The following is a 14,676-nucleotide window of genomic DNA, read 5'->3' on the forward strand; positions in this document are numbered from 1 at the left end:
CACATTTTGTTAAATTGGAGCCTTATTCTTAAATTGATTAAATAAATAAAAACTCATCAGCAATCTACACACAATACCCCATAATGAGAAAGCGAAAACTGTTTTTTAGACATTTTTGCAAATTTATTAAAACCTTACCTTACTTACGTAAGTATTCAGACCTTTTGCTATGAGACTTTAAATTGAGCTCAGGTGCATCCTGTTTCCATTGATCATCCTTGAGATGTTTCAACAACTTGATTGGAGTCCACCTGTGGTAAATTAAATTGATTGGACATGATTTGGAATGGTACACGTGTCTATATACGGTCCCACATTTGACAGTGCATGTCAGAGCAAAAACCAAGCCACGAGAAAAAAGGAATTGTCCGTAGAGCACCGAGACAGGAGTGTGTAGAGGAACATATCTGGGGAAGGGTACCAAAAATGGTGGAAGTTTGGAACCACCAAGGATCTTCCAAGAGCTGGCCGCCCGGCCAAACTGAGCAATCAGGGGAGAAAGGCCTTGGTCAGGGAGGTGACCAAGAACCTGATGGTCACTCTGACAGAACTCCAGAGTTCCTCTGTGGCGATGGGAGAACCTTCCAGAAGGACAACCATCTCTGCACCACTCCACCAATCAGGCCTTTATAGTAGAGTAGCCAGACAGAGCCACTCCTCAGTAAAAGGCACATGACAGCCCACTTGGAGTTTGCCAAAAGGCACCTAAAGACTCTCAGACCATGAGAAACAAGATTCTCTGGTCTGATGAAACCAAGATTGAGCTTTTTGGCCTGAATGCCAAGCGTCACATCTGGAGGAAACGTGGCAGCATCCCTATGGGGAAGCGTGGGGGTGGCAGCGTAACGCTATGGGGATGTTTTTCAGCGGCAGGGACTGGGAGACTAGTCAGGATAGAGGCATAGATGAACTGAACAAAGTACAGAGAGATCCTTAATGAAAACCTGCTCCAGAGCGCTCAGGACCTCAGACTAGGGTGAAGGTTCACCTTCCAACAGGACAACGAACCCAAGCACACAGCCAAGACAACGCAGGAGTGGCTTCGGGACAAGTCTCTGAATGTCCTTGAGTGGCCCAGCCAGAGCCGGACTTGAACCCGATCGAACATCTCTGGAGAGACCTGAAAATAGCTGTGCAGAGACGCTCCCCATCCAACCTGACAGAGCTTCAGAGGATATGCAGAGAGGAATGGGAGAAACTCTCTAAATACAGGTGTGCCAAGCTTGTAGCATTCAACCCAAGAAGACTTGAGGCTGTAATCGCTTATGTAAATGTGATATTTCAGTTTTAGATTTTTAATAAATTTGCAAAAATGTCTAAAAACCTGTTTTTGCTTCGTCATTATGGGGTATTATGTGTAGGTTGATGAGGAAAATAAACAATATAATACATTTTAGAATAAGGCTGTAACGTAACAAAATGTGGAAAAAGTCAAGTTGTCTGAATACTTTCCGAATGCACTGTATTGATATGGAACCTGTTTAATACCAAAAATAAGGGATTAAATACATGTAAAAAAATGTAACAAATGTTTCCTGATCATTCTTATATCTCTCAGGACAGGCACTTCGAGATCAAACTTCCTTTTGATATTTTAGGGGACTATCTGTTGTTCCATGTAGTGAATCTGTTATTCAATGTGCTTGTATGGGTTAATAGCAGTAAAGCCAAATAAAATGTTTTATCACCGCCAAAAAACTCTATACTTCAAAAGGGTCTTAAAATTCAAAATCAAATAGAAAAATAATCCTTAATATGACCTTCTTAAAACAATTCCATATAGCTTACTGTAATGCTAAATGAAATGTTTAATCAAATAAGAATGTTTTGGGGGGATACTTCAAGGGGGTCTAAAAATTCAAAATCAAATAGCAAAATTATCCTTGGTATGACCTCCTTAAAACAATTCCATGCAGTTTAGTAGTAAATTGTTGAGCTAGCTAACTAGCAGATTTACATCAACAATCAGCTGATAGCCCACCCTCTTTTCCCAATGTCAATCATGTCTTTAAGATGCACTGTAACTAGCTTGCATTTATGTACACACTCTTATCCAGAGCTAGAGCACGTCGACAGATTTTTCACCTAATCTGCTCAGGAACCATCAACCTTTCGATTACTGGCCCAACTCGCTTAACTGCTGGGCTACCTGCCAACTACTGCTAGGCTACCTCCAAACTACAGCTAGGCTACCTGCCAACTACCACTAGGCTACCTGCCAACTACCACTATGCTACCTGCCAACTACCGCTAGGCTACCTGTCAACTACCGCTAGGCTACCTGCCAACTACCGCTAGGCTACCTGCCAACTACTGCTAGGCTACCTGCCAACTACCACTATGCTACCTGCCAACTACCGCTAGGCTACCTGTCAACTACCGCTAGGCTACCTGCCAACTACCGCTAGGCTACCTGCCAACTACTGCTAGGCTACCTGCCAACTACCACTATGCTACCTGCCAACTACCGCTAGGCTACCTGTCAACTACCGCTAGGCTACCTGCCAACTACCGCTAGGCTACCTGCCAACTACTGCTAGGCTACCTGCCAACTACTGCTAGGCTACCTGTCACCTTCTTACAATTTGTGATTGTAAGAAGTGAGTGTGTGTTGTGTGTATCAAGTAGTGAGTGTGTGTTGTAGTAATAAATAGGCCTAATGCTAAAAACAACATTTTTGGCCACAGAGGCAGTTAGTATGTTATGAATTTCGAGATATGAACTATGACTATCAACAACCAAAAAATCTTGCAAAGGGAGGAGGGGGAGAGGGGAGGGATGCCTCTTGGGTGGCTTTTTTTTCTCATTTTGAGCACCTGCCCCCTGAAAGGTCTGTGCGCGGCTCTGGTAATATATTATGGTGTATTGTAACTGAGGACAGAAAGCTCTGGAGCGCTCAGACCAAGCATAAAGTGGTGCTGAGGTAATAAAAGGTCAATACCGTCAGCCTCATGTGAGTTTTCCTCTGAGGTTTGGCTTTCCTCATCTATCTCCTCACTGTAATCTCCCTGAAATTGTCTGGTTACTGCCTCTGTACGCATTGTATTCCCTAACCATACAGAATAAAATACAAAAATGTATCACAAAAAATCATAATGGCAAACGTTATTTTAAAATGATAATTTGCTAAATTGTTATTGCTTAGTAGTTACAATACATTTGTTTCTTTGTGTCATTAATTATAATCCCAGCTAATTACCAATGAATTACTTGAAGGAAGCACCAGAAGGAGTATGCATTTTGACCACACCATTCTCTAGTAAATACCAAGGACATACCAGCTGGAACAACACGTCTTTAAATGGCCATTGCAGTCAAAAACGTGATTTTCCTGTATTATATACATAATTCCACACTATGAGGTTGGAATAATACTGTGAAATTGTGAAAATTATAATAGCCTTTTAGTGTAAGGCTGAAATTTCAGCCTGTTTTGGTGGGATGGAGTTATCAAAAGACTGTCCTATCAAAAGTATTGTTAGAGAAATTGCTGTTTGCTAATCTTTGCTAAGAAGCTATGTTTGTTTCTTTTTGACCATTTTAATTGAAAACAATCACAGTAAGGTACTTAATTGTTACCCAGAAATGATTTCATATTGAGATATACTGTAAATGGCTACATTGGACCTTTAAAGCAACTCTTGAGCACAGGGTATGCTCAAATATGCATACTTCACAGTATTTCTATGCAAGAGCATTAAGCCTCATTCTCAACTGGTTTTAAGAGGCTGCTTTGGGAGGTCAAGCTTTAATTCCTGTTCAGCTGAATAATTGCCTACTTAGATGTGCTTAATGTGCTGTTGTCATTATTACAAAAAAACTATAATACTATTTTTGTAATGCATAATAACACACACCAAGCCAACTGTGTGTAATTACGAGCTGGTTGTGAATGTTTCTTAGTTTAGTTTAGTTTAGTTTCTTAGGCTACAAGGTGTGAGTAATTAATTATGTTTTCAAAATCTTGTTGGAAGTAAAAACAGAGCAAAATGTTAGGAAGATTGGAGACTGAACTCTACAAACAGATTCATACATCTAAGGCTAATGTAATGGGTTATTTAGATTAAGAAAGCCCGTACGGATTACGGAATATCAATATCATGTCACCCTAGATGTAAACACTCACAGGGCAGACAGACACGCATACATGCATTGACGAAAGAACACACAACACAAATGTATTTGAACAAATCATTGAAATGTAATATATGTGGAAGAGAGACCCCATTTCCTTAGGGACTGCTTTATCAAACTGCTGTATCTGGTAATCCAAAAGGGTTACGTTTAGAAAAGCATAAAGCATAAAGCATAAGCCATATTCCCTAACGTTGCAACTTGATCTCACAACCAAACAATTCATATAACACCCCTTTCTGAGTTCACGAGTTCAAAGCCCCTAAAGACAAGCACTCCCAACACATTAGTGAGAACAATCCAAGAGAGCTGTATTGAGCTACTGTTCACAATAAGCTACCAGTCAAAGTTGCCATAATGATGCATTTATGGAAGACTTTGCACCACAATTAATAGCTGATGAGTTCCAGCCGTAGTGCCGTAGTCTGGGTCCAGCAGGGGCTTGACTGATTGACAATATTACTTGAGGTTATTCCTTTATCCTACCAGCTGATAATAAATAGTGGTTGTTATGCCTTGCTCCAGTACGGACGGTAGTGTGTAAAACACAATGCACCTCTTCTGCAGTGAAGTGTGAACATTCAATTAAATGTGGAGGAGGAGCTTTTGTGAGAGGGGGAAAGGGAAGGGTTGAACTGAGAGAGAGAGAGAGAGAGAGAGAGAGAGAGACAGAGACAGAGAGAGAGAGGGAGGGAGAGGAAGAGAGGGAGAGAGAGATCCAGGCAGAATATCAATGTGCAACGGAGGAGAGGGAGGAGAGAGAGAGCTCAGGCTATGGAGCAGATATCAGCATGAGCAGCATTGTTTTTCTGTTGAGGGTAGCAGGACACAACAAACATAAACAGGACATTTGAACAACGGATATATCGTTTGCCAGTAATCCTGGTAAGTAAAAATCACCCTAAATGCATGTACTTCTAATTTGCATGATGTGTCTACATTCATACACAAACACCTTCAAATATTTATAAAGCAATTATTCTAAAGGTTTCACATGCATTTACCATGTACCATATTATGTTGTGAGGAGGTGTATAACAGCCGACCACTGAAATGTGGGATGCTAGATGGAAATGAACTACTCTTACTGTTGCAATGAGAATGGGCTTCAGAAGTTTGGTTACATGTTGTCTGTGTCTTCACATTCATTTAGTTTAATTACATTTGTTCATTATAAACATATTTATTCCACTGAGCTACACTCACCGGACAATTTATTAGCTACACCCATCTGGTACCGGGTCGGACCCCCTTTGCCTCCAGAACAGCCTGAATTCTTTGGGGAATTCTACAAGGTGTCAGAAACGTTGCACAGGGATGTTGGTCCATGCTGATTTGATGGCATCAAGCAGTTGCTGCAGATTGGCCAGCGGTACATTCATGCTGCGAATAGCCCATTCCATCTCATCCCAAAGATGCTCTATTGGGTTGCGCTCTGGGGACTGTGCAGGCCACTCAAATAAACTGGACTCACTGTCATGTTCCAAGCAACGTATTTCCACTTCTTGTTTTTAGCTGAGTGGAACCCGGTGTGGTCAACTGCTGCAATAGCCCATCCATGACAAGGAGAAGCAGAAAATCGTATGTTTATTTTTCATATCCCGTCATTTTCCCTCCTCTTATTTTCCATCACTGCTGTAATTCCAAACAAAACCATCATTATGACTCAAGACGAGAGGCAAATTCTGCATCCTCTCCAACTGTTGGTTCACACAAGCTAAGGGATTAGCTCGATAGCTCTTCTAGCTCGTCCTCTCTGCCTGCCTCTCAGGCTGGCTGTCATGCTGCTCTTCCTGTCTGCCAGCTCCTGGTACTCAACAGACATCCCACTGCAAAACTCAAATGACATGTATGTCAAGATTGTTTCCCCCTGAGAGTTCAGCTTGCTGAGGGTGAGGAGAGTCTGGGCTCTGACTCTTGACAACAGGAGTGATGAGACGCATCATGGAAATGGAATATAGACAGTAGCAGTACAGCTAAAGTGGTAGGCTAGAGAGCATTGATTTAAATACCAGAACTACTTACTTATTGTCTCATACAACTCCATTGAGGATACCTCAGAGTTTATTAAAAAAGAATTGGTGTATTTCACATAACCGCCCTTCCTCTTTTGGTAATAGGCCATTAGCCACAGAGTTTGCTTTTTCATTATTATTCAAGGTCACATATTGGCAATATGTGAGGAACAGTGGGCGAAGGCAGCCTACTGATTACGAATGTGACGTTGTGTTAGGAAAATCCATATATTCAATTTAATCCTGTTCTCCAGAAACCTCATTTACATTAAAAAGGCACAACACTGTACATGTTGTTGTGGTGCCACAGCAACAGCAAAGTAGAATGTGATGTAAAATTCCTTTTTTTTTTTGTATTTGATTATTGAAGATTTTTAGGTATGTTTGTATGTGCTCATTCCACTATGTTTGCTTCTTTGTGTTTGTGTTCCCAGGTTAAGTCAGTGTTTGCCACTGTAATTTTCATCTCCCAGATATTCCAATTAGATTTCATATGGAGTCTGTAAGAGATTTAATAGGAGGTAGAAAGACAGTGTTTTTGAGAGAGACTGTTTCCCATTCCTACGAGCCAGAAAGCATTCAGTGAATGAGACATTTTAAAAGGGGTTTCCTGTATGCTGTGGTACTGCTCCAAGGCCTATATGAGAAATATGTAAGAACAGTCAACCATGGTAGTACATCGCCCCTGGAGCAAATTAGGGCACATCGACAGATTTTTCACCTTGTCGCCTCAGGTTTTCCGACCAGCAAACCTTTCGGTTACTGCCCCAACATGCTAACCGCTAGGCTACGTCAAATACCTGACTTTCAGCTGATGTAATAATAATTTGACAGTTAAAGCTTTCATGATCCCCATATTATCCCGGAGATCAAGCCAACGGTGTGCAATGTAAAAGGTGGGAAAGGCAGGATGCTGCACAATGACAAATCACCAGATGTACTTTCATATCACCCTTAATGTAGTATGACTTATGAACGATTTGGGAAGAATCTAAGTAGTTCGTTTTAAGACGATGTGAATGTGCTATAAAGCCTTTACAGTTTTTGTCATTTTAAAGTGGGACTTGCATCCTCTGCCACAAATATGTAAAACTGTAATAACAATAATGTCATATCAGATCAATCATGCGGAATCATGACAGCAGATGTTAGCTTGGCAACCGACTTAGCAGTCATGTCACAAATCTAATAGGATCCCTAGCCAATTAGTTGGCCGAAACAATGCTCTCTGTCATGGCAATTTAAAGTTGGTTACAGCAGCTGTTGTTTTGACATCTGACTTGTCATGTTCATGGTACGGTAGAGATCAGTCAGTCCTGTGCTGGATCAAGTCCAGTTTGGTTATGAGGAGTGATGGGTCTGGTGTAGGCTGATGGAGATCTATGAGGTGGAGGTATATGGCGGTACAGCTCTGCTTTGAGAAATGTGTGTTTTCTAAGAGCTGTCAAATTTATCCTAGACAAGTACCATCCAAGCTAACAGATTTATTGTAACCTATTTTTCCTGTGGTTTAATATGACAAATCTCTGATAACAAGTAGGTTTTGGACCTCAGTGGAGGTAGAGAAAACTAGCTTAACTGAACCCTACACAATAACTGTAAAATCTACAACACCATCAATGTTTTACTCCTTTTATGATAGATCCCGATAGTGACATACTATATCTCAGAGGGGGGGGGGAATGCAAAAATATGAATTACAGTGAGTGAAATGGTGGATTGCACGAGCAGCTTCTGCTGTATTTTGGAGGATGAGCCACACTTTGTCCAGAGTGGCACTTACAGCAAGTGCCAATTTACCAACACTCATCGTTGATCCAACATGAACATTGAACAGGAAAAATAGAGTGAGAATGGTCCAATGACGTCAGTAGGCATGGTACTCATATATAGGCTGATTTACTATCTGCATGGGGTTAGGAAGTACAGTATGGATTTTTATTTCTAGTTTAGTTCACAAATAAGATAATGACTGCAGAACTGTAGACTCAAACAAGCCTCCACTGTATAGGCCTACCATACAGTACAATGTAATCACTCTCATACTAACAAATCCATCTCTGCGTCATCTGTCATGGTTTCATCGGAATCTGCATTTAAATAATATTAGTGATTGTGTATGTGTGTCATGTCATTTCAACCATTTCCATTCAAATGTGGACATCGTTGAAACGTTATTGAGGCACACTCCAAAGCCATTGCGCTGGCAAGTCTACTGTAATCAGATGTGATCTGATATCCTGATTTCATCAGCATGTAAAACTTGTTTCCCAAACTCATTTTTTTGTTTGTTGCCCTAGCACTATTACAGCTGATTCAAATAACCAAAGCTTAATGAGGACTTGATTATATCAGCTGTGTAGTGCTAGGGCAAAAACAAAAAGTGCACCCCTTGGGGTCCCCAGGACCGAGTTTGGGAAGCTCTAAGTAAAACAATGACATCCCTGTGGATTTTGAAGTAAGCACTCCCAAAGATTTCTTGATTTACTTATTTCTATGCACATGATTTATTGAGACCTGTCCATCAGAAAGCAGCATCTCTCCCTAATCAATTTCTTACTAGACCTTGCTGCTGGCATGGCTTAGCAGCCAATGGATGTGTGCATCTTCATGCCATGCAAGAGGCTAACCAGGTCACTTTGGGTGGGAAGGCTACGGAAAAGACACAAGTGGAGTGGACAGGTCTGAGCATGCACCGGCTCCCTGTTATGAAAATACAACTGATGGTTGTCTTTTGTTTTCTTCTCCACAGCTCTGGTGATTGTTGACGTGGAAGAAAAACAATTTCACCTTTTCCTATTCAATCGCCTGTTAGCACAAGAGCCTGATGACAATAGAGCTGTAGAGCTGGAGCATTTCTCACACTGTGTACTGCATGCTGTGTTCTGTGTTGACTGATATATTCCCTTCCCCATAACTAGTGAAGCATTAGATTAGCTATCACACTTGCTATGGGTAGTGTTGTATATTGGGAGGAATTCTATCGGGTCGGCTTTGGTCTCACAATTCTTTCATCAGTCCCAGTGAAATCAGCATCAACTATTGTACATGATTAATTCGAAAATACCGTGGAAGCATAGTCTGTTGGCTTTTCTGAACACCAACCTTTGACTTCAAAACTATTTTATCTCTCAATTGCTGTGGAACCATCACTCATTTCTGCAACGTCACTGTGATTAGAGCATTACTAGGGTGACTCATGATTAAACCTATTAGGAGTACATTTTTATCCTCACAGTTGGAACACAATCCACCATTCTTGTAAAATAACACATCCAAATGGAAATAGTTGCTCAAATTTGCGCAATGTAGAGATTCAGGACATGAGACATAATAGAAATTGTAGTGTTATGAGAACCAGAAATATTTAATGAACTTTCCTACCTATCCTCGTGGTTTGAACATTTGAATTAATTGGTTTTAAAACATTTGTGAATCCATACGTTCAACAATGATCCGTCTTGTGTTCCCTAAAGTCCCTGTAGCCCCATTGCAGTCATAATTCAGCAGCATTAAACACATCATGTACTTCTCTTATTCTTTTACAGAACTTATAAAGTACTCCCAAAATGTCAGATCTGGAAGACTTCAGCAAAACAGCAGGGCACTGGAACACATCGGACAGCTACCAGCTGAATCCCACCAGTGTGATCGTGCCCGTGGTGTTCTCGCTCATATTCCTGCTGGGGACCATTGGGAACAGTCTGGTCCTGGCCGTCCTCCTCCGCAGCGGCCAGGTGGGATACAACACCACCAACCTGTTCATCCTCAACCTCAGCGTGGCCGACTTCTTCTTCATCATCTTCTGCGTGCCTTTCCAAGCCACCATCTACTCCCTGGAGGGCTGGGTGTTCGGCTCCTTCATGTGCAAGGTGGTCCACTTCTTCATCAACCTCACCATGTACGCCAGCAGCTTCACGCTTGCCGCCGTCTCTGTCGACAGGTATGTACGCTGTAGCTCTTGTTCGCTAATGTCTCATTTTACGTTAAAATGTCAAAACATTGAAATACTCTATACAAATATTTCTACATGTATACAGATTCCATAAGAATATCTTTATTCTAATTTTGGCTTAGTACTTCTTTATGGCTCATAACAAGGAGCTGATAGGAATAGACTTAATTTGTGAAATATTTTGTCATTTTTATTCGGCTGAGTTCTAACCTGCACATAACCTGTGCAGCATCTCTGAAGGTCGATGCCAATTAAAGTACAGAGTTCAAGGTCACTAATTCCCTCACCTCATTAAAGTCCAGCACACTTCCTCTCTATACAAGCGCCCAATGCTCTCTCTACAGAAGAGGATGGACACTCATTTAGCAAAGCACACGGCAGTAACCTATACTGTAGTCATCTATTGGTCATTATTACAAAACAGCCTTGACATTTTCACAGAGCATAGGGAGATAGGGAGAATGCTAATCAGGTATTTCTTTTTTGGCAACCCTGTTGGTCATGTTAATGAAACACAGTATTCATGTGATCAAGGGAAGGGCATTTTATCTGTGTTAAAATGTGGAAATGAAAGAGTAGGTCTTGACCTGAAATCGAGGCTGAATCTGTGATTGAGTACAGTAAAAGACCACTAATGTGTTATCCCTACATGAAATTGACATGCTCTTCTTTCCTGCATATATGGATGACTTTTATTCTGCAGGGCCCTCGCTATGCTCAGCCCAGTGAAAATAGCTGGTCTTTTTTCCCCCTACATTAAATAAGGGAGCAGAAACCCTGGTGTTGTTTACCTTTTGGGGGGGGGGACATTAATTTGATAGATGTCCTCTATGTGAACAATGAGCATCCACTCAGGCTACAGCTGAGACCTATGATACCCAGCAGCAATTATTTCACTGCCAGGTTGGGATGAACAATATACACACACACTGATTGCCCTTTCATGAGTTCCATTTGCAGCACCAATGTGCCACTTTTCTATTAAGCCCCAGAAGCAAGCGCTCATAATATTTGTATGTCTTTGTGCAAGCAACACAACAGTAAAAACAATTAATTCCATTTAGGAGGTGGAGTGTAATGAAATCCCAGTTGACTTGCAATTACACATATAAAGCAAACAGCATACAATGAGTGTACAAAACATTAGGAACATCTGCTCTTTCCATGAGCCTGACCAGGGGAATCCAAGTGAAAGCTATGATCCCTTATTGATGTCACCTGTTAACGCCACTTCAATCAGTGTAGATGTAACGCAGGAGACAGGTTAAAGAAGGATTTTTAAGCCTAGAGACAATTGAGACGTGGATTGGGCATGTGTGCCATTGAGGTTGAATGGGCAAGACAAAATATTTAAGTCCCTTCGAATGGGTATGGTAGTAGGTGCCAGGTGCACCGGTTTGTGTTAAGAACTGCAATGCTGCTGGGTTTTTCATGCGCAACAGTTTCCCGTGTGTGTCAAGAATGGTCCATCACCCAAAGGACATCCAGCCAACTTGGCACAACTGTGGGGAGGATTGGAGTCAACATGGGCCAGCATCCCTTTGGAACACTTTCGACACCTTGTAGAGTTCATGTCCCGACGAATTGAGGTTATTCTGAGGGGAAAAGGGTGGGTGGGGTAAAACTCAATATTAGGAAGCTGTTACTTAATGTTTTGTACACTGAGTTGATTCATGGCATTATGTTTTAATGGAATATGTAACTAAGTATTTCTGTTTGGTATAGGTATCTGGCCATTCGCTACCCTCTTCGCTCTAGAGAGTTGAGAACGCCCTGTAATGCCGTGGTTGCCATGGTAGTCATCTGGGGACTATCATTGATCTTCGCAGGACCGTATTTGAGCTACTACGACCTCATAGATTACGCCAACAGTAACGTTTGTGTTCCAGGTTGGGAGGAGTACAACCGCAAGGTGCTGGACACGTGCACCTTTGTGTTTGGTTATGTGATCCCTGTGCTCATCGTGAGCCTGTCCTACACCAGAACCATCAAGTACCTGTGGACTGCTGTGGACCCTCTGGACGGGATGTCAGAGTCCAAGAGGGCTAAGCGCAAAGTCACCAAAATGATCATCATCGTCACAGTGCTCTTCTGCATATGCTGGCTGCCCTATCATGTGGTGATCCTATGCTATCTGTACGGAAACTTCCCCTTCAACCAGACCACATACGCATTCAGGATCCTCTCTCACTGCATGGCCTACGCCAACTCCTGCCTCAACCCCATTGTGTACGCCTTGGTGTCCAAGCACTTTCGGAAAGGCTTCAAGAAGGTGTTCAGCTGCATTCTCAGTAAGAACGGCAGGAACAAAGTGCATGTGGTACATGTAGCCAACACAGTGCCTGGGTTCCAGGCGGGGTCCACAGAAGTGTCACTAATGAATGAGGACAATGTACGACAAAATGACTGTGAGATGAGCAGCCGACCCATCGCCGAGCCGAGAGAAGCAACTATAAGCCATTTCCAGAAACAGTCTTGAAAGATGAGGCTTATGGTAAAGGACTGTGCAGATTGCCTTATCACAAAGACTTTGTATTCCAACCTCAAAGGGAAACTCAATGATGACAGTATCTCGGTATTTGAGATGGTGACAAATGGGAATTTGATGAGAGGGTAAAGAGAGCATGATCCTTAAAAAAACAAACATGAGAATGGTTCAAATATATAATTATAAATTAGAATAGTAGTCATTTAATTTATGGGTTGCACCTATGTTTCATCACAATATTGGTTTGAACATTTGTTTTAGAACTGATGCCGACTGAGCATTCTACTCTATGCATTATCAATGAGCGCTGAGGAAGATATCATCAAGTGCATTACAATGGCTTGGAAATACAATTACATTTCAAAATGAGGCAAAAATTAGTAGGAAGACCTTTTGTCATCATTTTGATGTCATCAGATGGACTTGCAGAATAACGTTAGCTAGCAAGCTAAGATTGAGTGGAGATCACCGGATTTTAGCTAGCTAAGTTTAGCATTGCCAGCTATTTTTGACAAACTTTGCTAGTTAATGACAACATTACCCTCTGTCTAAAGTACATTTTATGAAATGATAATGATGGCAAAGTTGTTTCCTACTAAATATTTTCCTACTTTAGCAACGTCATTGTAATTTAGATGAAGCAGTCATTACCCTCCGTTCAGAATGACTGGGTTTATCACAACTTTTGGGCACCACTGTGGCAGAGGGCGGCTTGAGAATGCTCATAACAACGGCATGACGCGACCAAGTGATGTAGGTGCAACCTATGAATAGGATATGGGTTCAAATGTATTAGGCTAGTGGTGTTATCTTTTTGCTTTGCACATATTTGTATTTTTTTTGCATGTTTCTCTCTATGTTTACTGCACTCAGTCACTTAATAGTTGTGTTGCTGTTGTAAATGCCATGCTGCTAACTATATTATCCTTTATGGCCTCTATTCACTTGTATTAGCTAATCTGTCTGTTAAACTCTATAAAGTCAACGTTCTCTGTTTCCTTTCTTCACTTTCCTGGTTTCCCCTTTTCTAGTCGAGTCTCCTTAAAAGCTTGTATACTACCTCAATGGTGTGTTAAACTACCCTCCCTCTCATTTAGAAATTCCAAGAAATGCAATTTTCCACCAGCAGGACTGATTTTCATGCGAAAGGCCAGAATAGAAAAGTATATATTTTATATTTAGAACTGCCCTTTATACCCTGTAATTTTATCAAAATGCAATGTGCTTTCTGTGTTATTTGTTTTTGCCTTTGTGACACTTCCTTATGTCTGTACTTTCTGCTCTTCTCTAACTTGTTTATGTGTATTGGATGAGATTATGTATTTGGTTAAATATTGGCTCAACATTTTAGAAGTGGATGTAAATATCAATGATCAAATAAAATGTTTTATGTTGCAGTACTTAATGCTATTATTGGTAACATATCTAACCCTAATCCAAGCTTCATGTGCACAACCCGGTTCAACCCTAAACCTAGACATATCCTTATGTAGTTTTTATGAAAGGTACGTTCATTTAATGTAAAGTAGCTATTCATAAGCAATTTGTTTAAACTAAGATGAGCAAATATTGTGTGTTCTAAACATTCAAGCTCTAACAGACCATGCTTTAAAAGCTCAATTGGTTCAGCTTACTAACAATTTTTCCGGTGAAAGAAATAGCTCGCCACCTCATGGGTATCTTAGCCCATATACTGTAGATGTTCAAGGTCTCTAACTCTCAGTATGACTAAGTAAAAGCAAATTCCGCCTGGGGGAATAGCAATTGCTTTCATGGGAATTGCTTTTTTATCCCTATATGGGATTTCAGTCCCTACATCAATATTCATAAGTACAGTATTGAGACGTTTAGAAAAGCAATAAGGAGTTGTAAGTCTCATTACAGCTCATTGTGTTCTTTGCTATGCTAGGTTTGGCAACATGCACATTACCCATCTAAAAGCCAGGATGGAGTATGTATCCTTTTCTTGTTCAAACATGAATAATAGCAGGATACATACGTGACACACACTTCACATTAGAAACGCTTTGTGTGTTCGTTTTGAGAGCCTTCGTTAGTAAAAGGTAGTAGGGCAACAATGCTCT

The 14,676-nt window shown here is 41.1% G+C and overlaps 1 protein-coding gene across 1 annotated transcript; it reads left to right on the forward strand.

Moving 5' to 3' along the window:
• Positions 1-4,828: 4,828 nt before the first annotated feature.
• On the forward strand, positions 4,829-13,992 carry LOC110538247 (galanin receptor 2b-like). The gene is made up of 3 exons (XM_021624946.2): positions 4,829-5,019; positions 9,698-10,092; positions 11,830-13,992. Exons 2-3 carry the CDS (start codon positions 9,719-9,721, stop codon positions 12,581-12,583), a joined length of 1,128 nt encoding a protein of 375 aa, XP_021480621.1. The 5' UTR covers positions 4,829-5,019; positions 9,698-9,718; the 3' UTR covers positions 12,584-13,992.
• The last annotated feature ends 684 nt before the right edge of the window (positions 13,993-14,676 follow it).

The sequence above is a fragment of the Oncorhynchus mykiss genome, chromosome 12 (assembly GCF_013265735.2).
Source record: "Oncorhynchus mykiss isolate Arlee chromosome 12, USDA_OmykA_1.1, whole genome shotgun sequence".
NCBI lineage: Eukaryota > Metazoa > Chordata > Actinopteri > Salmoniformes > Salmonidae > Oncorhynchus > Oncorhynchus mykiss.